The following is a 26,915-nucleotide window of genomic DNA, read 5'->3' on the forward strand; positions in this document are numbered from 1 at the left end:
CATGTATGGAAATATCCCATTGAGGAGCAGGAGGAGAAAGGAGCAGCAGGTCAAATGGATTCTGCCAGTTTTGAGCAGAAGACCATTTGATAGAGGAACTTACATAATGTTGTTCTTGAAAAAAAAATATCAGAGAGAATCGTCAGATGGTTGGATATTTATCCACAGCCTGAGTAAATGTCAATGGGCTCCTGGACAATGTCTTGTCCAGATAGCCAATGGCACATACTCCATCCCATTGCCATATAGTAAAAGGAAAGGCTGCCTCTCCGACTTCAAACTCAGGATTATCCATAGATGGCAGAAATATTGACCTATGGGCATTAAGATCATATCTATGCCTCAATGGGATCGGTATGAAATACCGACAGTCGGGATCCTGGCGGTCAGAATCCCGAAGCCAGGATCCCGACAAGGTTAACATACGGACACTTGTTGGTTGTTACCTAATCCTCCCCCTCACCTTACCCTATATATACCCTAAGTAGATGATGTTCATCCTTGCCCAATTCAGGGACCGGTTACTGCACCAGGCTGGCTTGGTGACCCTAAGATGTAAATAGAGGCCAAATGTCATGACACTGACAAATTTATGTAATTTTTGTAAAATCAAAGATAGTAATTCTTTAGGATCTGTGATTTTATAATGAAACATCATCAGCAAAGGCCGAGAGTTTGTCTTCAGCAGTGCCCACAGGTATGCCCCGAAACGATGCCAGAATTGTAGTATTGGTTGGTATTTTTCTGAACTACAGCCAAGTGACTCTTGTAGGGCAGCAGTGAAATCTATTGTCTAGGAAAAAAGGAATACTAGTACTGTGACTGAGTTGGATTATAAACGGATTGTCTAGCCAGTAAAATGTAGTTTAAATGGACAAAATGCATTCTTTTGTACTGAGTTTATACTGATTATACTGAAATTGTAATGAGCTCTATACCTACAATAGGGTGTAGCTGCCAAAACATTACTACCATGTGTATGTGTGTATATATATATATATATATATATATATATATATATATTACTGTACATTTATATGTCCTTGAATGTTAGGAGGTACATAGGGAAAGCTGTGTAGAGTTTATCTTGTTGGCATACTGTAAGGTGTATATTTGCACTATGATTGTTATGTTGCCATGTGGATTAGAGGTAATGGTCTGGAATTTACAGATCAGATGATCTGAAAGGGTTGCTGTTTCCTGTATGCCACTAGGGCAGGAAGTACATCTTTTGGCAGTGTATTGATTTTCCTAGTGCCCTGAGCTCTTTAAGCTCTTTAAGGAAGCTAGGAACATCTGGACCCACTGTAACATAAGAAAAGCATGTAAGAGGTTAAAAATGGGAGCTTCACTCCATCTTGGAAGTTGAACCTGTTCATGAACAAGATGCATTGAACATTGTTTCCGGAAGGACTTTGTTAGAGTCTTTGGCACTAACCAAACTGGGGGTATGGAGAAAACCCCATATTATATTATACATACCCAAAACAGTCCCTTCATTCAGGTCACCTAAAAGCAACACTCAGGATTTGTACACCTACCCATGGGGTAGCACCCTTGCCCATGGGAATTTGACAGCTGTTAAATATAGTGAGCTTTGAACGTTCAACATTGGGGTGAACGTGGTGCTAGATTCTCTGCTTCTACTAGTTTCAGTTATGACATCGATCCCTAAACATCTTTGTTAATGGACTGTTAGGAATTGGAGCTGTCATCTTCATTGCTACAATAATTGCTCCATCGGAAGAAAAATACAGTTTGGAGACTCCAGTTGTGCTATTGGTATCCATTCCCTAACACACTGCTAGAGAGTATATTGGCCCAGCGGCTGGGGACATAAAGATTCTACACTCCTCTCCAAGTCGTCTGCAGAGATACTGCGACTATAACCTGTGAAGCAAGCTCTCACATAGGACACGGAGACTGGACATGTGCTGTCATTGCAAAGGAAATACATGAACTGTTCTGTGGTTGAGGGTTGTCTTCAAACACATAAATGGTAACACCACTAGCTATTATTTACTGTTTATACACATAGTTTTCATTACTGCATTACACTGCTTGCTGTGTAATACAATATCTTTATCTTCTGCTTCTGTTGTCCTTATCTGTGATTTGTGACCCCAAAGAAAGCGGGTGTGAGCCCCCGCTCTAGTATCCTATATACTGACACTTGATAACTTGGTGTTTTGATGCAGAGAAGTCTTCTTGTGATCTCACAGCATTAGGAGTTCTAGCTGAAGATTGTGCATGTGCCATCTTGCCCAGGGCTCTACTTCTGTGGTGGAGTAAAATATTCTCCGCAGTTTGCAGCCATTCCTTACAGTAGAGGTTCCCAAACGCAGTCCTCAAGGCACCCCAACAGTTCAGGTTTTCAAGATATCCATGGTTGAGCACAGGTGGTTAAATCAAATTGACTGAGGAACTAATTAAGTTACCTGTGGTCAAGCATGGATATCCTTAAAACCTGGACTGTTAGGGTGTCTTGAGGACCGAGTTTGGGAACCTCTGCCTTGATATGCCAAACACAGCATCTTGAGTCATTTCAGTTGACAAAGTTACTTTTTTGCATAGTATTTTATTATTACTCCTCTTAAAACGTAATTGTTGTGGAGGAAATCTCCTCTACGTTGCCAATCCTGCAGCTGCATATGACCCTTCCCCCTGGGTCCTCCCAAAGGCTGATGTCATAAAGTCCTGCCAGCAAAGGATTTTACTGCCCTGCTTGCTAAAAGCCATTAGCGCAGGGGTGGCCAACCTCGGTCCTCGAGTGCTACCAACAGTTCACGTTTTCAAGATCACCCACCAGGTGCACAGGTGTATTCATTACTCACTAACACATTTGAAAAGATCCACAGGTGAAGCTAATTATTTCACTTGTGATTCTGTGAGGAGACCTGGACAATATGCACTGTTGGTAGCTCATGAGGACCAGGGTTGGTTACCCCTGCATTAGCGGATATGGGGGCGGGGATGTGATCAGGGCACATAAAACACAGACATGGAGGAGGTGGTCAGCATCAGGGGAGTGTCTAGATTAGCACTGATTACGCAATCAGCGTGACCCTCCATAAAAGAGTAGGGTGCATATTTCCATCTACAAGATGCACAGCGCACTGTGCCCTGATAAAACAGCTTAGCGGGAATACTACTGTTTGTTTTGACTTTCCCAAAAATAAGATGCTTCCCAGGTATGGCTCCATCTTGACACTCAAGTTCCTTAATTCCACTATTAATGTCACTAGTGCCTTTGTGAAGGTTCTTGGAGATGTTGCCAGGTCAAAATGCAGGCAAGTGGAATGGTAGGAATTGGAAGTGTTGTCCCAGGATCCAGTGCCTTAGAAATTTTCAGTCTTGAACAAACACAGGAATTTTGTAGTAAGCATTATGGAGATCTATGGACATGATAAAATACCCTTCCTTGACAGAGAATAGGATACTGTTCACTGATTCCATGTGAAATTGTATGGTATTGAAAACCTGTTGAGTCTGCTCAACTACACCACTCCCCTCCACCAATTCATGGTTCAAACTGCCACTTATACCTACTTCCAGAGCCAGACTTTGTGTTAGATCCAGCTACCCACTGCTCCCAGATCTGTAGCTCCTGCTCAAATGACACAAATCAGAGAGCAGCACCAATGTCCAAGATCACAAATATTTATGAACTCAGCGGCTATGGAGAGACATTCTACTAAACTTATCAGTAAGTCCAACCTTTACAACATGTGGAACGTTACTTTCTGACTTTGTAACACTTTCACACACTAGGAATTCCCATATATATATATATATATATATATATATATATATACTGTATATATACAGTATATATATATATATATATATATATATATATATAGTATTCTGACAACGTGAAAAAATTATAAACATAATGGGTATCCAAAAAAGCCTCAGTGGTCAGGCAATATTCAAAAAGTAAAATCAAGGGTTTAAAAAGATATTAGACAGGAAAATGAGAAGGAAAAGGTTCCTTCATGTAAAATGTAAAAAATACTCAGTAAGGTTGGGTTAAATTCATTTTATCCAGATATACAAGTAGCAAAAATTCAGGATAAATGTGCACTTGAATTTGCATTTGTAATGTTAAATAGGATTAGTCATCTGTTGTACAGCCAATGTTATTGTACAAGAGTTAAACACATAAGCCGATGGAGCAAATTCCATGAAGGGGTCAGAACCGCATGTTGTTAATAAACAAGGCTGTCAGTCCTGCAGTGACTGACAGTTCTCCCAGGACCGTTGTAGTGGTAGGTAAGTACCGGGCTAGCGCTCCTTTAAACTGCGGTGGCAGACAGTAAGAGAGCGACCCCTAAGGTTGCAGCTTGAGGGGTCTGATAGTGTGCAGAGTACATGGGCGGAAAGCACAAGAAGCGGGTTCACCGCTACCACTGAGCTTACCGCTTGTGTCCGGCACCATCAGCTGGCTGAAACGTGTTGGACAGGACACCACCGCTCATCACACCAACACTACGTAATCATTGGCAGAACCCAGCCCCAGGAAAAAAAGTTTAAACACTGTTGCAGGATCCACAGTAAAAAAGTCATAAGCATGAAAAAGAGATAATTTCATTAAGTCCAAATAGAGTTACAGTATTCAAGTTGTGAATCCAGCGGGTCTCCAACTGTAGTAGACAGTAGACTCTTTGTCCCCACCTCTCTTGGATGTCGGCACATGATCTATCACTTTGTACATGAGGGTCGCTAGTGAGTGGCAAAACTTTTTGAAGTGCCGAGCAACCGGCAAGTCTGTGTCCTTTCCTGCAATGGCTTGTCTAATGGCCATGCGGTGTTGTGCCATTCTTCTCTCGGAATAGCCGTGTGGTTTTGCTGATGTATACCAGACTGCATGGACATCTGATCATGTAAATGACATATTTACTCATACATGTGAGAATATGCCTAAACTGAATGCGTTTTCCAGAATTAGGTTGAACCACATAGCTACCAGGTTCCATATAGCTGCAGGTGGTGTAACCAGTGCACCGATAGCATCCTGGTTTCCAGGCTAAGAAGTGTGTATCTGATAGGGGGTTTAGTCGTGAAATATCATTATGTACAAGCTAGTCTTTGAGATTCTTGCCCCTCCTGTGGCACATCATAACAGTTGAATCGTTCAGAGATTTGATGCCAGTGTCTGTACTGAAAATCTGCGACAATTTTTTGTTTGTGCGGTTGATGACGTTGCTGTTAATATTAACATATTGGTGTGTTCTTGATAAAAGTCTTTGGGACTGAAACGTTGAACGGGACGTGACACAGTTTGTCAGAGTGGATTCTTTGTTTCAAAGATTTGCGAGTGCCGCCTTCTATTTCATTTGTATTTATACAGTGCCTTGCAAAAGTATTTACCCCCATTGGCTTTTTACCGTTTTTGTTACATTACAACCTGTAATTTATTTATTTTTTTAATCTGAATTTTATGTGATGGATCTGCACAAAATAAAAAAAGTGAAAAAGATCTCTGCGCTAATTCTTTAACAAAAGGATTGATATAAATGAATTGACAATCCCCACACTGTTATATAAAATATAAATCTTTACTAATAATATAACAATTACAAATTGACCGGTCAAGAATATAGCATGTTAAAAATATCAATAACACATTGATTCAATTGTTAAATACAATATCACGAAAATATATTACTGAGAGGTGAATCCCAAAAAATTAGTAAAAAACATGTAATATATAGATGGTGTCTAAATATACATATCTCTTATAAATGTTCTCAATATGAAAGAAAATTATATGTAATAAAAATAACATCCAGTTCACAGGGATAGTTCTAAGATGTATCACACTAAACGTGTGTTCCTGAAACAATGATCTCACCAAAATGTTAGCTGTATATTATAACAGACATCCGGCTCCGTGCAGTTGAAAATCCTGTAGGATGTCTAATTTACAACTCCATAGGCAGATGGATGTTGTCCATATCCAGGTAAGTATGAAAAGGTAAAGGTCGGAGGAGGCTGCATGCACGGAGAGACAGTGTGTAAGCGGCTCACCTGGCAATGCACTAGACTGACTGATTCATCCTTCAATCTTTTTGAGGCAAAATAACGTTTCCTACACAAATCACGTGTAAAATAATTTAGCTCTACAAAAAGATCAAATAAATTGGGGTTTGTGGGCGCGAAATTTTATCTGTCCCTACAATAGGATGCTATAGATGTGGGAAAACTAGATGTTTGACATGCACCTATATTTCTAATAGGACTATGGAGATTACATCATACAGTAATAGAGAAACGTTTCCTAAACGAAAATTTATTAACTGTGATACAACATATTGGGCCAAATGTAATAGGTAGTCAGTTTTAGTAACAGTACAAACTCGCACTTTCTCGCACTTTTAGAAAGTGCGAGTTTGTACTGAAACTCGCAAATTCAATAGCCTGCGAACTTTTCAGCTCGAGGCTACTGCATTTGCGAGTGCAGGCGAGTTTAGGACTATGTAAACTGACACCTTACATAGTGTTTCTCAACATTTTTCCCTTAAGCATAATAGTGATCCGAGTGGCCTGAAGGTGGTGGGACTACAACATGTGGTTAACACTTCCAGGGGTGGTGACCGATTTAGACATCTTTGTTCTAAAGAAGCATGGTGGATATTCAGATTGGGAACAGAGGGCCTGATTCAGACCCGGTCGCAAGCGCTGTGCGCTCGCAACCGGGTCGATGGTGGGCCAGTGCGCATGCGCACGACGGAGCCGGCTCCGTCGTGCGCATGCGCGAGACCCGGGTCTCGCAACAAAGGGGGCGAGCTGTCGATGTTGAGTGACAGCACACCCCCTTTGGTGGGCGGGCCGGGGGAGTGGCTGCTAAAACGGAGACGTTCCCATGTGAAAGCCTCCATTTGGGGGCGGCCCCACTGACATCACGAGTGATGTCAGTGGGAGAGATTTCGGCTCTGTTAGAGCCGAAATCTCTCTGGGGCTTGTGTCCACGAGACCCTACCACAAGGGTCTCATCGCAAGCCCGATGGTCGCGATGGTCTTGACCATCGCGACCATCTTCCTGGCCGCTCGCTATAGCTGTCAGTGATCACCCACAGCTATGCGAGCGGCCAGGAGGCCGTTCTAAAAAAAAAAAAAGACCGGCCCTGATTCAGCGCGAGCGCTCTGTTAGAGCTTCCGGCTCTGAATCAGGGCCAATGTTCCCATCTGGATTAAATGACAACATAGAGTTCGAGTCCTTTGCGTAGTGTTATAGTTATGATGGTATGCAACCTATTCAGTTCAATTCATGGTCAATCATAGTGTAGGTCCACTCATTTTTTACTTTTCAGACTAACTGGTATAGGCGATTTTGAGGTAGCTATATATGCTTCTATTGTCTCCACTGTTAGTAGTATAATTGTGATACCATTTCTTTCCATTTTTATTATACATTTACCCCTGCATGGTTATATATAGGGGACAACGATGTGGGCATCATAGTATGTGGTTCAACATCATTGTCTTAGTTCCTGTTTGAACAAATCAAATTAAGAACATATGGCCCACATTTATTGTAGTAGATATGGGTGTATGTTAAGGGTATTTTAGATTACACCTTTAATTGGGATACACACCATTACATGTATGAATGGATATTTATATATTCATTCATTCTCTCCTTCTGACTATGAGATATGAAGATATGAAGAACTCCTTACGTCTATTTTAGTAAGAACTTATAGAATTATATGACATGCTCTATATTTAGTAACACTATAGATGTGATGAATAAAATGGTAATTTATCAGATTAAAAGCTATTTTATCATGGGAGCAGTAGGTTATTATGTATGAGTGTTACACACCCTATCCATCCATGTATGAGGCACTATAGAATAGAATAACAGATAGAATAGGATGGGAGAGTTAGTGTAGTGGTTAGAGCAACCGACTAGGATGCACAAGACCATGGGTTCTAGACACATGTTACCCATAATAGAGATGGGGGTATTTGTTTATAATTTTGTAAACACATTTTATTTTACTGAATATGATTGATACGTCACTTGACAACATTTTTGCGTTTTCATATGATATGTCAAAAGTAGAAATATTTATAGGTTTATTATGTTCTCAATTTTCATATATAATGATAAATTTATTATCGTGCCATTTTTTATATGGCATGATTAACACAGCATTTTTTGATTACTGAGGGAGGTGAATGAGAGGTGGATTCCAACAGGTGTCAATTATTTTTTTGATTGGTATACCAAAATGACCTATTTGGATGCATATAAAAGGGGCTGATATGTAGCCTCTAGTCACTCTTTGACAAAGCCCCAGTATTGTGGAGCGAAACGCGTCAGTGTTATCTTCCAGGACACATTGGGACTCATTCATACTTATTGATACTATTCATGGCACCAAGCGACCCCGGAGGACATCAGCTGGCAGTCGGAGTAGAGGCTGGGATTGAGACGCGGCTGGAGTAACATCACTGCATCGCCAGGTGAGCCGCTTACACACTGTCTCTCCATGCATGCATCCTCCTCCGACCTTTACCTTTTCATACTTACCTAGATATGGACAACATCCATCTGCCTATGGAGTTGTAAATTAGACGTCCTCCAGGATTTTCAACTGCACGGAGCCGGATGTCTGTTATAATATACGGCTAACTTATTGGTGAGATCATTGTATCAGGAACACACGTTTAGTGTGATACATCTTAGAACTATCCCTGTGAACTGGGGGCCTGATTTAGACCCGGACGCTATTTGCGGCCGCTCGTTCTCAAAAAGGGGCGGGATATTTAAGTTGAGCACTCGCTCTTTGTGGTGTGAGGACGCCTCTATGTCTGTGCGAGCGTCCGCTAAATGTGCTCGCTATTTTTTCAAGACGCCCCTTTGCCGTTCGCAAATCACGTCATCTATTTTTATTAGATTAATCGGGAACATCGAACGGCATCTGAACTGCTCGCAGCGCTTGAGGTAGGAATTACTTCCCGTAATCACTGCGAGCAGTTCCAGCTAAAAGACAACCAAGTGACGTGATCGATGACGCTCCTTTGCTAATTATGCATTCCCATTAAACCCCGTTTTGACCGTTGGGCACGCCTGCGTTCGCACAACCACTCCCCTGTTTTCAAGCACCATCCCCTGTTACCACCCACAAACGGCACATTCTGTCACTTAAAATAGCAGCCCCTCTGTGTTTTACGAGCGCGCAATTTCTGACCGCAGGGGGCGGAGCGCAGATGTCGGGCTATACACTGTGAGATTTCTCTCACAGTGTATGCCGGCGACATCTGCGGCTGGCAGCCGGCCAGATAAAATGTCTGTCGATCTGACAGACATTTTATCTGGCTGTGTATGCCCAGCATAAGCAATAACAAATAAAATATTCTAATATAGATGACATTACTGTGTTATGACATTAATGCATTTTTTAAAAACAGTACACCATTTTTATAAAACTAAATGGCCCCTGAAATACAAAATGGCCCCTGAAAACAAGAAATGGAAGAACTAAAAAGACAGACAAGGCCACCATCACATATATGTACATAGCAGCAAGCAAAAGAATGCACACAAGGTGCACACATACAGTATATGTGCAATGTGCATGCACATTGCAAGGCATACTTACTCCGGCCATTGAGTTCCTGCAAGCTGGCTAGGTCAGTTGTGCGGCGCCTTAGGTCAGACCACCGTCTCTCCAGCTGCACAGTGGTGCGACGGCATCCAATCCTGCGCAGGTGCCTCTGCACTTCTATATATATACTCAATTTTGCCATGCACCAAACAATCCAAACCAGCATGGGGGAGCAAACCTCCGTTCTAAGGGAACTCAAGCAAGATCTTAGGGAGATAAAAGATCGACTTGCCCAAGTGGGTGCTCGAATGAGGTGGACCAGTGCCCTGCCCTAGTAGGAACCAGCTATGGCCAGGGTACACAACGGTAAACCCAGATCCGGGATTTTGCATCTCCTGAGTCGGCTGTGAAGCGTCAGTGCCCAGAATGACTTTTGTTGCAATTTTCAAACCAGATCTTTCCATGAGCTTTTGGAATGTTTGCCTACTAGGACATTTGGTTATTGCCTCTGTAATGCATATCCATCTTACTAATACCTGTACTTTGAGCTTGTATCTTGCCATTGTGTGTGTGTGTGTGTGTGTGTGCGTGCGTGCGTGCGTGCGTGCGTGCGTGCTTAAGTTGAGGCAGACACAATTTGAGGTGATTTTTGTTTTGGAAGAAGTGAAGTAGAGACATTTGTGTACCCCTTCCAAATTCTTCCATTATTATTTACATATATTTTGATTGTTTCTGAACTCTTATTTTGTGGACATTATGTGTGATTTTTATTGATAAAAAATTATTTAAAACCTAAGAAAACAATTATATGTCTGTGATTGTTATTCTCTATCACACACAAAAAAATAATAATATATATATATATATATATAATATATATATATATATATATATATGCATTACAAACAATCTCTAATAATTCAATACTGTATTTATTAAGAGTGGCCCTACAGCTGCTGTGGAACTACACATCCAAACATGGGCTGCCACAGTATTGCTATTAAGGCATGATATTACTGTAGAACGGCATGCTGGGATGTGCAGTTCCACAGCAGCAGGAGGGGAGCACATTTGATGCAAAAAACTATTCCTGAGTTTTCAATTACACTCTTGTATTGCACAATTTGGAATGTTTTTATAAAAGAAACAAGATGGAAACTTTTAGTGCACTTATATTTCTTTGCAAATTGTAAACACATAACAGTATGAAGAACATTAGTGTACATAAAGTAAAATATCATTGCAATCATGCCTTTGAAACAAACTTGCAATGTGCGAATATACACACCTATACTGCACTGTGCAATCAATCAGTGTAATGGAGAGCACCTGCTACTTAATTGTGTGTTTGCATCAGTACCATCGACAACCATCGGAACCATATGCACAATTAGTGGTTGACCTGACCCTCCCGCAGACTTTGCTACATCTCCTGCATGAAGTGAGGGCTCAGGCATGCGTAGGGTCTCGCAATAGCTAATTTATGCACGCCCCCGCAACGGCGGTAAAACGCACTGACACGCCTGCGTTCGCACGACCACACCCCGTCACCACCCACAAACGGCACTTCCTGTCAATCACTATTGGAAGGGTCTGCATACACTCTGCGTGTAGTCTGCGTACCCTTACCTGATCGCACTGGCTAGTTTGCGCACGTGCAGTGTGCTGCTTATGCATAGGCAGTGCGAAAACATTGGCTGAGTGCTGGGGGGGGGGGGGCTGGGGAGCTTGTTAGACAAACTTGCTCCTCTCGCTTAGGGGCTGGCAATGCCAGGCAAGTAAATCAGTTCCTGACTGGTCGGCCACGGACATAAATAAAATTTGAATTCAGCTGGATCGCTGATCTGGCTAATGGGTGGTCCAGTCCACCCCCAGACCACCCCTTAGTTTTGCCTATACCTGCCAGGCCCGCCCATGACAATGCTGTGCTGGCTGCCTCAGCCTGCTTGTCGTACAGTTTGACAGGTGCAGCGAGTGCAGGTAAACAGTAAAGTCACTCAGAAAGCAAGCAGCGAGGAGGGCGCATCTCCAGCATGGTAGACAGATAAATAGGCAGCACAGACTAATGGTTAGCATTACTGACTCACAGCACTAAGGTCGTGGGTTCGACTCCCACTATGGCCCTAGTGTGTGGAGTGTGTATATTCTCCCTGTGCTTGTGTGGGTTTCCTCCCACACTCCAAAAATATACTGGTAGGTTAATTGACTCCCAACAAAAACAGAGTGTAAGTATGTGCGTGTACATGTGGTAGGGAATATGGATTGTAAACTCCATGGGGGCAGGGACAGATGTGAATGGACAAATATTCTCTGTAAAGCGCTGCGGAATATGTGTGCGCTATATAAACAACTAGTAATAATAATGTGGAAATAATAACTGGTATGTAGAAAGGCAGTTAAATAGAACAGATAAGCAAATAAAAATAGACTAGGACAGCCATGTACAGAGAAATGAAAACCAGATGCACAGAGATAAATTAAACACAAGTATAGAACAACCAGAGCCTGTAACAATTTATCTCACATACTGACACTTTGCCTTGTGCTGCCTATAATAATTGAACTTCCTTTCGTACAGATAACTGGCTTGGGGTCAGGAACAAGTTACAGAAAGAGCTAGTTAGACTGTTACAGGGACCTGTTATCTGCTACACTTTGTAGTGGGAGAAAAGAAGACTCTTTGGCCCGTATTCAATTAGCCACGAAACGTCGGAATCCGACTTATCTCCGTATTCAATTGCAAACTCTTTTTGCGTACATGAAAACGCAATGCAATGTAATAGGTGAAAAAGATTCGCCTATGAATTGGTGTCGAAAAAAAGTGCAAAATCGCTATTTTGGGGTGCAAAGGTGGGGAAACCACTCAGCACCCTTGGGACAGCCCCCCCAAAGGATAACTGCGTCAAAAAAATCCCCAAAAAGTGAGGAACACCCCCAAAAAGCACTTTGAAAATGGGGACGAAAAAGTGCAAAGTGGGTGTACAAACTTTAAAATTAGCAAAATAGACTTTTGGGGGGTCTGCAAGTATGGGGGAGGTGTTTTTTGATTGCAGGTGTTTGCTTGAGGTGCGGTTTTTAAAACTTTACTTTAGCGTCTTTAAACTATGCTTGCACCCATTTTAATGTACCCCAAATTTGACAGGACTACTTATTTTATAAATAAAAAAACCCTGCTTAATGCTATTCTTCACCACTAGTGCAAATACGCTAATTAGAAGACATTGAAACACCTTAAGTACTCCAAATAGATTTAGTAGGGCTATTCGGGGGCATGTACATTGATCCCTAATGTTATACCGCTTTTACCCCGGAGCTAAAACCCGGGTTTTTTAAGGGTTAACCCGGGCAGCTCCCTGGTGTAAAAGGGCAGGGGGTTGGATCGCCGGGTCGAGTGACCCTGCAATCCAACCCAGGTAACTAGCAGGGTTTAACACGGGCGTAGCCCGTGAAACCCTGCTATGGGAACAGCGCACTCCGGGTCACGATGACCTGGAGTGCGCTGCTAGCCGGCCAATTGGTCCGGCTTCAGTGGCGCTTGGAGATGACGTCATCTCCAAGCGTCCATTTTCACTCCGCAAAAGCCGGTTCTATGCAGACCCGACTGCGGTGTGAGCGGCGCTGACTCGGGAATATCCCGAGTCAGCGCCGGCAAAATTCCGGGTCTGATCCGGATAGGAACTTTGTTCCAACTCCGGGTCAGACCCGGAATTTAGGTGGAAAAGGGGTATAAGTGCATCTCTTAGGGGTGTCAAGCTGATTTCCCCAATTCTGACAGTACTTTTCGCCTGGTTTGCATTTGCCGGGTTGCGTTTTTGTCTGTTTTGGAATTGAATCCGACAAATAGCGGGTACGCGCACGATAAGTTTCTGCAGCTAAAATAGGCAAGGTTGGTGAAAACTCCGGCATGCGAAAAAGTATCGCGGGTGCGAAACTTTGTTGGGTGCACTCACTACGGGCTGGTGTATAGCACAAGAAATTTGCAGTGTTTTTGATGATTATTCATAAGAATCACTGTTATACTAATTGGACAATTACTGTTAAGAGTAATTGTTATACTAATTGAAGTATTCTACTTCTGTTAAGAAGTGTAGGCTAATGTGTACTTATTAGTACATTTAAGTGTTATTTGTTGTATGTATTGCATTCTGTATCATCCTTTTTATGCTACTACCAATAAAAATAAAATTTTATAAGTTTATACAACATAACTATACCAGAAGAGTGCCCCCAACAAAGGGCCGTATTCAATTAGCAGCGAAAAGCCGTTTTCAGCATTAAAGTTTCGCCGGTGACATAATTTCGCCAGCAGAAACTTATCATCCCCGTATTCAATTGTGGAGACATTTCAGAAACTCAATGCATTATAACCGGCGAAAAAGTTTCGCCTATGAATAGGTGGCGAAAAAAAGTGCAGAATTGGGGTTTTGGGATGCAAACTTCAGAAAACTCCCCTGCACCCTTGGGACAGTCCCCCAAAGGTAACCTGCGTCAAAAAAAGTTTAAAAATTACTTAAGATCACCAGAAAAAAGTACTTTCATTTTGGGGGAGAAAAAGTCCAAAGTTGGGGGCAAATTTTAAAAACTAGCTAAATAGACTCCAGGGGGGTCCCCAAGTATGCCCCAGGTGTTTTTAAGTTTGCAGGTGGTTGCGACAGGTGGATTTCTAAAGTTTTTTTAAAACTTCACTTCAGCAACTTTAAGATATGCTAGGACCTATTTTCGTGTACCCCAAATTTGCTGGGACTAGTTATATTCTGCATACAAAAACGGCTAAATGCTATTCTTCACCACTTCTGCAAAGATGCTAATTAGCAGCTAATGAGAGCATTTAAGTACCACAAATGCCTTCAGCAGGCCGATTCGGGGGTATCTATAGTGATCCCCAATCTCAGTGCATCTTTTGGGGGGTGTCAGGCTGATTTCCCCAAATCTGACTGCACTTTTCGCCTGTTGCGTTTCACCGGGTGCCGTTTTTTTGCAGATTTCTAATTGAATACTGGGATAAGCTGGGACGCGTGCGATACTTTTCCACATGGAAAACCAGCGATGATGGCGAAAAGTCCGGCATGCGAAAAGTACTGGACTTTTTGCACGTAATTGAATATGCCCCAAAGAGTCTTCTTTTCTCTCTCTCTACAAATTTGCATCTTTTCTGACTCTGGAAAGCACTGCCAACTCTAACAATTCAGCACTAGCGTCACAAGGGGGTGCGGGGGTGCGGGCCGCACCGGGTGTCACTAGCGGAGAAGTGACACCAAAGTGCTGGCTCCCTTTCAGTGACAGGGAGAAGTGACACCAAAGTGCTGGCTCCCTTTCAGTGACAGGAGCCGGGTGCTGCATTAAGTGCAGCACTCGGATCCTAGCACAGTGAGGGAGCCGGCACTCAAACAGGCTTGTCCCCAGGGGCAGCCTGCACCTCCAGCACCCCCGGTGTACCAAAAAACGGGGGTTCGGCCCGCTGGACCACGCCCCCACCCACGAGGCCATGCCCTTTCATTTTCCGGAAGGGTACCTGTCCTCCAAACCCGCGCCAGGTGCGATGTCAGGTAAGGACGCCACTGCAATTAGTGTCAATACTCAACTTGGTTGGCATCTTTTCATCTGGCACCACCCCACTCCTGTCATTTCTAACAAATAGGGATGGTGTATTCTGTCCTTATCCTGTGCAAGCTCTAAACTCTGTGTTTCTATCTGCTACACTTTGTCAAGTGACATTAGAGTTCCTCTTCATTATATACACAAAATAGGTAGCTTAATCAGAAGAAACATATATAATTAATATATTATATAATATATTAATATATATATATAATTAATTAATTAATGTGAATGAAGTGGAAACACAAGGGAACCACCATTGATAACTACAGTTAGTGCAATCAGCAGCACAGTCCCTGTAGGTATAATCTGTGTTTATTTCTTCTCATTGGCTCGAACTGTCACATAGCAGATTTTCCTGCATGTTGTATTGAATTTATATAATTAGGCCAGGTACACACTCCAATGATATCTTCATGATTTGTCATTCCAGGCAAATTGGGACGACAAATCGTGCAGTGTGTACGCACAATTGCGCTCTTCCTTCGGGTTGTACACGATATCTTTTGGTCGGATGTGCTGCACGGCCAATCAGAAGATATTATGTACAAGGTGGTGCAGTTTAATGAACAAAACAAAATATCATTCCGTTGTTCATTAAATTGCACAGTGTATGGGCAATCACGGATGGTCCGAAACAAAGGGAATATGTCCCAGCCAATGTCCCGATTGCCCGTTGTGGTAGTGTGTACCCAACCTTACAACCATGTTTATTCCGTACCAGGACATAATAGCAATGAATTGCTACTTATGCATTCCTTTCAGTAATAACAAGTAAATGTAAGAGTCTCTACTTTGCCATTGCACCTTGGTTGAAAGGTTAGCAGTCCTTTGCTGCTGCTTTGTAGCACTCTCAGAGGCACTGAAATGGTATGTAGTCATGTAGCCGCCGGTCACAATCCCGACAGCGGAATGCCGGCTAGGGATTTATGATAGGCGGCGAAATACCAACGCCTATTATAATCCTGATGCCGGAACGCCGAGGACGCCATCCCGAACAAAGGTAAGTCCGGGGCGCCCTTAGCGTTAGCTGGGGGGGGGAGGGTTAGGATTAGGAAGTCTAGCGGGTTTAGGGTTAGGTTTTGGGTGGGGGGGAGATTAGGGTTAGGCCCCCCCAGGAGAGGTTAGGGTTAGGCACCCCCCCGGAGGGTTAGGTTTAGAGATCGGTAAGGGGGGTTAGGGTTAGGCACTAGGGGGGAAGTTAGGGTTAGGCACCACTAAGGGAGGGTTAGGAGGGGGGACAGGGGAGGTTAGAGTACTTACCTGCCCCTGTCGGGATCTTGCTCCTGTCGGGTATCCGCCGTCGGCATTTTAATCCCATTCCACAGAAACAACCCTATAATATAATCATCTTAAACGTCCACTAGCACTAGAGCTGAGGGTAAGTCCCTGCAGCGCTGGGCATAATAACTAGCTACCCGGCCAATAATGGATCCTATTTTCAAAGATGTATAAAGACCCGAGGTACAAAAAATTGTGTGGAGTATTGTTTTAATAAGATCCATTATCACACATACTGCTATAAATGCTGCCATGTTCTATAGAAATCAGCAGTCTACATTTTATTTACCATGTCACTTCTAATTTCTTCCAATTTAATCTAGCTGAAGTGCATGGAAAAGAATGTGAAGGTAGTGAAGAAAACAATGCAGTCATTGAACATAATAACAAAATAGAACATTAATAGTACATGTATTAATACACTTACTGTTATTGAGAAAATTCAACTATAAAGTAACATAGATGGTATATGCATTGTTTTAATTAGTTGGTGATCTTACATGACACATTTAGAACCAGTGTGTCTAAAGCTGGTAGCATAATTGTGCACTATATGTAGGGCCATCTTAACATATAGGCACACTGGGTAGCTGACCGGGGCCCCATGATCTAGGGGCCTTGAGTAGGGGCAGGCTAGGGGGTTTCTACATGGGGTGTGCCGCCGATCGCTCCGTTCATAGGGTAGCCACCTCAGAGGTAGGCAGAGAAAGATGCTCCCCACCTGCTCTAATCATGAATTACACACAGTCAAAGCAGCCAGACAGCATTATCTACCTGTCTCTCAACCTGCAGCCATAGTGCCAGATTTAGAGGGGGTACATGATACCCTTGGCCCCCTCTCTCAGGGGTCCCCCATACTTTAATCACAGCTGCAGTGAAGAGCAGGACAGAACTCAAGAATCAGGACAGAACTCAAGGAAAGTCCAGTTCATCATAAGGAACTCAGCAGAAAGGAAAACAGTCCTGAACAACTCCATGCCAGTAGACAAACAATCCACATAATGGACATGTCATCCGCCTTGGAGAGCTTGTGGAGCATGTCGGCTGTACTTCAGGGACAGCTGGATCTGTTCAACAACAGATTCTTGTATCAAGGATGAATCATACGAAGAAGATATGTCATAGACCTTGCCCGGTCTCCCCCACAATGTTTTTTCACAATAGACCTGTTCACAGACAGGTCAGTGTCAAACCTTGAGTGTAGAAATCCAGACTTTGCTTTCCTCTGATGTCTTACTGAGGTCATTCTGAATCAGAGAGGGTTGAGATTTCATTCCAACCTCTTTCTGGTTCAATTTGAAATTAGGTCAGTAGTAAATGGAATGCAGAAAAGTATTTATGTCTACATGTCCCAATCTGGGAGGCATATGAATATCTCATATATTCAATACAGACACAAGAATTCCAATTCAGAGCCCTTCCCTTTGGCCTATCCACACAACTAAGCGTGTTTATCCCAATCTCCAGGAGGGAGGTGCAGGCGCTTGGTGCCATCATTGTGGCCACACTCCTGGTCATATGAAGCTGTGCTTTGTTGCATTGTAAAATGGGGAGTGAGACCATAATTACTCCATTCTATGTAATTCATGTCATCAAGCCCATGGGAGTATGTATATGAATATATATATATATATATATATATATATATATCTTATATATCTGTAGATGTATATATGTATATACAAATAAGAAAAGTAAGTAGTTTTAATGGGTGCACTGGGACCTACGTTGGTAAATTAAAATGTTATATTTTTAATAGGTACCCATTAAATTATCTCACTGTATTAAATTTGTTAAGATGGTGAAATATAAAAAGAATTGTGCAAAAGAGACGAAAATTAACATGTACAATAAAATATGCAAAACAAAACCGTTGTCAGTTTGTCATTCTTTCAATATGATCAGTGTTTAGTAACAGTGGTTCATTACTTATTATAGTTTATTCTGTTATTTATGTTGCAAATAATTATTTCTTAAGGCTAAATGCCTTCATCAGCTCCTAGAAGGAAGTAGCAAATTATATCAAACAATACAGTAACTAATATTGTGTATAGTCCGTATTCCAAACTGATAGTGTCTTCTCTTCCTATGCTTAGATGTCTTATCCTTATGTATTGCCATGCAATGCTTATAGTAAATATTTTAGCTATGCAGTATTATTATTATTACATTTTATTTATAGGGCGCCACAACAGGTCCGCAGCACCGTACATACAGTAAAGGGTACACAGAACATTACAATACAGTAACCAACTTATAAACAGAGCACAAGTAACAATTAGCAACACAATTCTCCATACACAATACAGCTGGGAAGGTGAAGGCTGTCATAGAAGTGCTAGAGAAGAAGGCTGTGAGACAGTGGGGAGGAGGACCCTGCTCCTAGGAGCTTACAATCTAGGGAGTAGTATACACAAATATATGTTGTAGTTCTGAGTCTCTTAGCTATAATGTTTAATCCCACACAGGTATATTATGTTAGTATATAGTTGGTCAACACACCTAGTATTAATGGGTCTCCACTACATGTGATATACAGTCAGGTGCATAAATATTGGGACATTGACAGAATTTTCATATTTTGGCCTCTATTCACCACCACAATGGCTTTGAAATGAAACAAACAAGATGTGCTTTAACTGCACACTTTCAGATTTAATTTGAGGGTCAATTACATCCAAATCATGTGAACGGCGTAGGAATTACAACGGTTTCTATATGTGCCTCTCACTTTTTAAGGGGCCAAAAGTAATGGGACTATCAACTCAAAAACTATTTCATGGACAGGTGTGGGCTATTCCCTCGTTATTTCATTATTAATTAAGCAGGTAAAAGGTCTGGAGTTGATTCTAGGTGTGACATTTGCATTTGGAATCAGTTGCTGTCGACTCTCAATATGAGATCCAAAGAGCTGCCACTATCAGTGAAGCAAGCCATCATTAGGCTGAAAAATCAAAACAACCCATCAGAGAGATAGCAAAAACATTAGGTGTGGCCAAATCAACTGTTTGTAACATTCTTAAAAAGAAAGAACGCACCGAAGAGCTCAGCAACACCAAAAGACCCGGAAGACCATGGAAAACAACTGTGATGGATGACCGAAGAATTATTTCCCTGGTGAAGAAAAACCCCTTCACAACAGTTGGCCAAATCAAGAACACTCTCCAGGAGGTAGGTGTATATGTGTCAAAGTCCACAATCAAGAGAAGACTTCACAAGAGTGAATATAGAGGGATCACCACAAGATGTAAACCATTGGTGAGCCACAAAAACAGGAAGACCAGATTAGAGTTTGCAAAACAACATCTAAAAAAGCCATTACAGTTCTGGAACAACATCCTATGGACAGATGAGACAAAGATCAACTTGTACCAGAGTGATGGGAAGAGAAGAGTATGGAGAAGGAAAGGAACTGCTCATGATCCAAAACATACCACCTTATCAGTGAAGAATGGTGGTGGTAGTGTCATGGCGTGGGCATGTATGCCTGCCAATGGAACTGGTTCTCTTGTATTTATTGATGATGTGACTGCTGACAAAAGCAGCAGAATTAATTCTGAAGTGTTTCGGGCAATATTATATGCTCATATTCTGTCAAATGCTTCAGAACTCATTGGATGGCGCTTCACAGTGCAGATGGACAATGACCCGAAGCATACTGCAAAAGCAACCAAAGAGTTGTTTAAGGCTAAAAAGTGGAGTGTTATGCAATGGCCAAGTCAATCCCCTGACCTGAATCCGATTGAGCATGCATTTCACTTGATGAAGATAAAACTGAAGGGAAAATGCCCCAAGAACAAGCAGGAACTGAAGACATTTGCAGTAGAGGCCTGGCAGAGCATCACCAGGGATGAAACCCAGCGTCTGGTGATGTCTATGCGTTCCAGACTTCAGGCTGTAATTGCCTGTAAAGGATTTGCAAGAAAGTATTAAAAAGTGAAAGTTAGATGTAGGATTGTGTAGTTTGTCCCATTAGTTTTGGCCTCTTAAAAAGTGTGAGGCACATATAGAAACTGTTGTAATTCCTACACCGTTCACCTGATTTGGATGTAATTACCCTCAAATTAAATCTGAAAGTCTGCAGTTAAAGCACATCTTGTTTGTTTAATTTCAAAGCCATTATGGTGGTGAATAGAGGCCAAAATATGAAAATTCTGTCAATGTCACCTGACTATATATTAGTAGTTATCTCTGTTGCACAATTCTATCTTTTTATATTTCACCATCTTAACAAATTTAATACAGTGAGATATTTTAATGCATACCTATTAAAAATGTTAAATTACCAACATGGGTGCCAGTGCACCCATTAAAACTACTTACTTCTTTGTATATGTGATTTCTATAATGTTTAAGTAGTCGGTAGCACCTCAGCAAGCTTCATATTTAATCTGTAGATACAGATGAACTGAGTAACAGCTAATTGGAGAGAGGACAAACGAAACTGTAAACTATAAGTTACATAATAGATGGCTGGTGCGGGATTGGTGCTCTATTTGTAACTAATGTATATATGTATTTATGTGTGTGCGTGTGTGTATATACATATATATATATATATCTATATTCCTTTAAAAAAATATTTTAAATGTACAATGTACCGTAGTAGAAATATTTTCCCCATCATTCCTGGATGGAGTGAGGAGAGTTCTGGTAGCTCTCCTAGGCTGCTACTTTATTTTATTGTTTAAATTTTGGGGATTTAGGGTCTGATTCAGCAGCGGATGCAATAGCGATATTTATGCAGATCAAATGATTATTTGCCATTGCGCATGCGTGTAATTCGCACTGCGCACGTGTCGCGATTGCTTTGCAATTACGTAAGCACAGAGGATCCATACGCAAAGTGAGTGTCATGTAGTCAGCATTTGGGGGAAGTAACGGGGGGCTAATCAGATAAACGGAGGCATGTCTGACCGTTTAAATGCCGTTTCATGGGCGTGCATAAATTAGCCATAGCGATTGCATTTGCAGCATTTGGGGGAAGTAACGGGGGGCTAATCAGATAAACGGAGGCATGTCTGACCGTTTAAATGCCGTTTCATGGGCGTGCATAAATTAGCCATAGCGATTGCATTTGCAGCATGAGAGCTCTCTGTGTGTGAGGAGATCTGCAGTGTTTGCTGCTGGTCAGACTTGCCATACATGCTGCGTGGCTTCTTGGTGTGCGTCAATGGTACTGATGCTTAAGCAGGAGTGCGACATTGGACGGATATGAGAAGGCCGCAGTGGCAGTGGACGTCTTTGTGCCGGCTGAGCTTAGGCAGGCATTAGTATATTTTTGCAGCTACATTCTGTGTGAAATCGCAGCTGCCATCACATTAGCGTCGGCAGCTGAAACAGGTTCTTAGTTCCAATTTAGTATATGAAAATGATCAAGATATTTCTTTGTAGATGTCTCTCTGGTTAGTGTGCACATATTATTTTAAAGAGGTTATGTTCTGTTTCATTTCAAGGAGTTAAAAGGATTATTTGCACTTGGAATTTTTATCGCTTCATTCAAGTGCAGTACAAATATCTGCAGTCATTGTAAGGTCAAATGTTTCTTAACTGCAAGTCCTTGTCTTGGAGTTTCTTAACTGCATCCCACCTGGAGGACTTTTGTGAAACTTACAGATGTATTATTTTGTTGTGATTAAAAAGTAAGGAAAATATATGGGTCTGACAAATAAGATATAAAATACACACAGAACATGACTTTGTAATAAAGGAGAATGACTAGCTCAGTGATTAAGTACACTGACTGTATAACAATGACAACAATAGACGTATTTTAGTCTTGGATCAAATATTGGCTCCTTCTAAACTTGAACAAATAACCTTGTATCTGTCCCAGGCAACAGAAAATAGATTGTAGGATTTTTCAGGCCTAATCAAGCTTACAAAGTGCTGCGTCTGACTGTATCCTATGTTAATAGTAAAAAAATGTAGAAGAATAAAACCCATTCATGTCAACCATAAAATAGAGAGATCATGTAGGTGTTCAGCAGTATGTTATCTGCACTATATATATATAGGGGCCCATTTATCAATCTATATTTGCAGCTATATCCCTGAAAACGGGGATTAACCGCAAATATTAAGTTTTCCCCGGATTTATGAAGGATACCTACTGTGATACCTATATTCCCACTGGCAGCCGAATCCCCCCTAGAAACCCATGGTGCTGCCAAATTTACTAACATCCAGAATGTGATACATTCTGGCGGATTGAACGACATATCGTCCACATCGGCTAGTTTGTACCAGCTATGTTGATGATGTGCGCTCCCGTGCATGCAGGTCCCACGGGCGGTATCGTCAGCGGGGGCCATGCTACCGAATGCAGCACTCCCGGCATTGGCAAGTGTGTATGAGATTGTGTTGGGTACATATCGTTTATTGTGTACCCAGCATAAGTGCAACTCTGGCAGGGGCTGATATGAATGACTGAGATATTCTCTGCATAATATGTGTGCACTATATAAATAACTGTTAATAAATAAGTCTCCAGGCTACCCTGCTCTTATAGAGAATAAACACATTAGTATGCAAGAGAGTAGCGCTTAGGCCCTGATTCAGAGCTGCATATTATTACACAGCTACTGTGCAATAATATGCTAATGCCACAGCCATCTGATCACTTGTGTGACCATTTCAGGTTCACAGAGTTGGAGCCAGTGAAGCTACATCGGAAGAGGCAGACACTGGCCTCGGCACGCATCTCTTTTCTGGGGTGCTGGTTGTCGTTTTCTGGGATGCTGGCTGTCACTGGCCTCCCACTCCCTCAAATGACTGCAGCATGACTACCGTCGTCACAGACACTGATTAGCACATGCGCCGACCAGGAACCATCGGAGCTGTACGCAAACCCGATGGTTTGCGTACAACTCAGAATCACGCCCTAAGACTCCTGTGCTTCCCTCCTGTACATATACACTCCTATTTGTCAAGAGAGCTCACAAAGAGGAAGGGTGGGGCATCACAAATATGATATGATTAGGCATTTTGCAGTCTCATTATAAAACTTGTTTTATTTATAAGAAATAGTGATCTTTCAAAAAAATAATCCTATTCCCTGGTGACAAGTCCACTTTAAAAGGGTGCACCACCTGCATTTCACAGCAGATCTCCATATTTACTATGCTCAGTGGGCATATATAACATTCTGGCTTAGCTCAGTAATATATGTTAAACTACTTAATAAAGCAGTTTTTACAGGAGGTGATACCACTTGCCAAACTAATTTTTAAAGTGTTCCATAAAAGAATGTATATAATTTAAGGCAAACATATGAATATCAGCTTGTTTTATTTAAAAAAAACGTAAGTGTGTATATTATCTGAAATAATAATGTGCCTTTATTTGATCACACAATAGCTCCTTGACTTCTAACATCTTTTCATTTCACAGAGGAGGATCATTATATCCTGTAAATATTATCTGTATACATTTCAGTGTTCATTTGGGAAACTTGTATATTTTATGGGCTAACCTGTTTCCTACTGTAAATTATTATGAATATTAGAAGTTATCTCAGAGAGCCGTGACCTTTATATGAGCTCTTTAGTGACGGTAATTTACAGTAGGGGGTACATTATTCCATATATACATCACATAAGCATTACTGTTAGTCATAATGCAGAAGTGGAAAGTAAACATGAAATGTAAGCTCATTTTACTTCAATTACTGTTTTCTATATTTCAGGATAGTCTCTTCTGTTCAGGGAGTTCTTGCTACCGTGTCTGGGCTTATTGTTATAACTTCCTGCAAAGATGTGAAATCTGACAGGTGAGACGATCATTTTGAATGCTCAATATATGTCCTGTTAATAATCAATTTTACAGATGATTGTATAATTTTAACCTTTGAGACCCATTTTATTTATATGGCATGGAAACCAGGGCTGGCCCTGGGCATAGGCGTCCAAGGCAATTGGGAGTTGCAGGTGGGGGTGGGGGAGGGCACAGACACAATGATGCACACGCTGACTTTATCCCAGGGAGCCTGTTTGGACACGGGGAGCCTGTTCTGGACTTTCCACTGGATGGATTTGGATGAAACTTCACAGAGGGTGGCAATTTGTCTGGGATGCCTAATGGAGTGGCTGGGGTCCCGGTCGGACCTCACGGCAGAGTGAGCCTGGCAAAACTTTGACCCTGAGAGCCTGTTCTGGGCCTTCCACTGGATGGATTTGGATGATATCACATAATAAAACGTAATAACTTGAAGATACACCGCTGCACCGATTGGGATGACATCATTGTGAGGTGGCCCGGTGGGATCCTAGCTAGGTTTTAGTGGGGTTAGAGGCCCGGTCGTACCACCCGTTGGTTTACACTAGGCAGAACTTTGACCCGGGGAGCCTGTTCTGGACCTTCCACTGAATAGATTGGATGAAAACTTCACAGAAGGGTGACAATTGGTCTGGGATGCCTAATGGAGTGGTTGGGGTCCCGGTCGGACCTCACGGCGGAGTGCACCAGGAAGAACTGTGACTCAGGGAGCCTGTTCTGGGCCTTTCACTGGATCGATTTGGACAACATCACATAATAAAACTTAATAACTTGAAGATTTAAACCCGGGCACCGCCGGGTACTTCAGCTAGTGTATAATATACTGCAGTGCCAAAAGTCATGGGATAACAGTATGTAAAGGTAATGGTAGATGGTGCCACTGTACTGTCATGTCTTGGAAATGCCCAGACCTGCATCATTTGTAATCTGACATCTCGTGAGTAAGTTTGAAAACCACCTAGGCTGCCCATGGCAAGGCAGCGTGAATTATTGGAGTTCGAATGGTGCATGATAGTGGGTGCCCGATGAATGGGACATTCTATTTCCGAAGTTGTGCAGACATTCAACATTCCTCAGTCTACGGTGTCCTGTGTACCGAGAATACCTCATGGAAGGCATTACCGCGCATTGTGGACAGTGCAGTGTTGCTTAAAGTCCATGACCATCAGCGTCTGGCCTGAATTGTCTGTGATAACAAACAAGTGACACTGACTCAAATCACATCCACATTCAATGCAGGGGGTAGCAGATGCATATCCAGCAGGTCACTGTAGCGTTTTTTAGCTTCCATGAGATTTGGGAGCAGAAGACCCACCAGAGTTCCCCTATTAACACAACAACAGGAGACACAGTGCCTCACTTGGGCTTGTCCCTAATTGGACCCTGGAGGACTGGCAACATGTTGCATGGGCCGACAAGTCACGGTTCCAGTTGTTTCGAGCTGATGGTTTGGTGATGGTTTGGTTCTGGTGTTGTGCAGACCCCAGTTGTCAACAAGACACATGGCTGGTGGTGGTTCCATAATGGTGTGGGGTGTGTTCACGTGGCATGAGATGGGTCCCCTTGAACATGTGTTTTACCGATAACTGTTATGTTGCATTGCTTGATGACAATTTGCAGCCCTTAATGGACTTCATGTACCACCACAACGATGGAATGTTCCACCAGCATGATGCACTGTGTCATTGGTCCCAAGTTGTCCAGAACTGTTTTGAGGAGCATTCTGGAGTGTTTCGATGAATGGTGTGGTCACCACGTTTGCCTGACATTAACCTAATCAAGCATTTATGGGATTCGCACCCAAATATCAGGGAGCTGTGGGAAGCTATACAGACGGCATGGGTCTCTCCAGTGTTCTTTCATCCACTTGTGGAATTGCTGCCACATCGAGGTGCTGCACTTCACCAGGCTGGATGGGGTCCTACACGATTCTAGGCATCTATCCTATGAATTTTGGCACTTCGGTGTGTGTATATGTACTGTGTGGTGTGTGTGTATGTGTGTGTGTGTATATATATATATATGTATATATATATATATATATATATATATTGTGATGACTTGGGGTATTTAGCTCGGCAGTGGGTGGATGGGTGCAGTATTTAGGTGCTTATTGAGGGTCCACACACGGTTTTCAAGTAAACAAACGATGCTTTTACTTCCAGCTTGTGAATTCAGGATACAGAAAATAACAAATAGAAAATAACAAAACAACCTAGCCCCTGTTTAGGGCATCTAGCTCACTTCTTGAGCCCTCTCTAGTGTGACGCAGCTAGTCTGCCAACAAAGTCCCAGCCTGGCTTGGCTGCCACAGCTACACAAACACAATCCTGGTGGCCTTCCCTGTATCACACAGATATAGGCCCTGGCTTTCTCAGCCCGCAGCTTTACTGCTTCAATGTCCCACGGTCAGAGAGTTTTGTAGTCCCCCCTTGCCTCCCGCAAGGTCTAGACACCGGCCTCCTGGCCCCCAATGGCTCGCTCAGCTTTACTGGGCTCTCTGGCAGTTACAGTCCCAACTAGACTGTCTCTACCGGCCTGACTGCTCGGCCTTCTCATTAGCTCACACCTGAGCTCTCTCCACCCGGCAGGTGTATCACCACTCAGTATTTCAACCCTGTGTGGGAGGATCTCTCCAATCCCACACAGAATCTGCTGCTCACCAACACCATCTCTGGTGATACTGCCACAATATAT

General features: G+C 42.4%; 1 protein-coding gene across 1 annotated transcript in view; it reads left to right on the forward strand.

Annotated features, from left to right (window-relative positions):
- The window catches only part of TLCD3A (TLC domain containing 3A), a 69,778-nt gene that overhangs the window by 12,418 nt on the left and 30,445 nt on the right, over positions 1-26,915 (forward strand). Inside the window, exon 2 of the mRNA XM_088445877.1 lies at positions 24,130-24,213. Coding sequence (XP_088302003.1) covers positions 24,130-24,213 — 84 coding nt within the window. The remainder of the gene's footprint in view (positions 1-24,129; positions 24,214-26,915) is intronic.

This window comes from Taudactylus pleione, unplaced genomic scaffold (genome assembly GCF_031769625.1).
Source record: "Taudactylus pleione unplaced genomic scaffold, aTauple2 ptg000391l, whole genome shotgun sequence".
In the NCBI taxonomy this organism is placed as follows: Eukaryota; Metazoa; Chordata; class Amphibia; order Anura; family Myobatrachidae; genus Taudactylus; species Taudactylus pleione.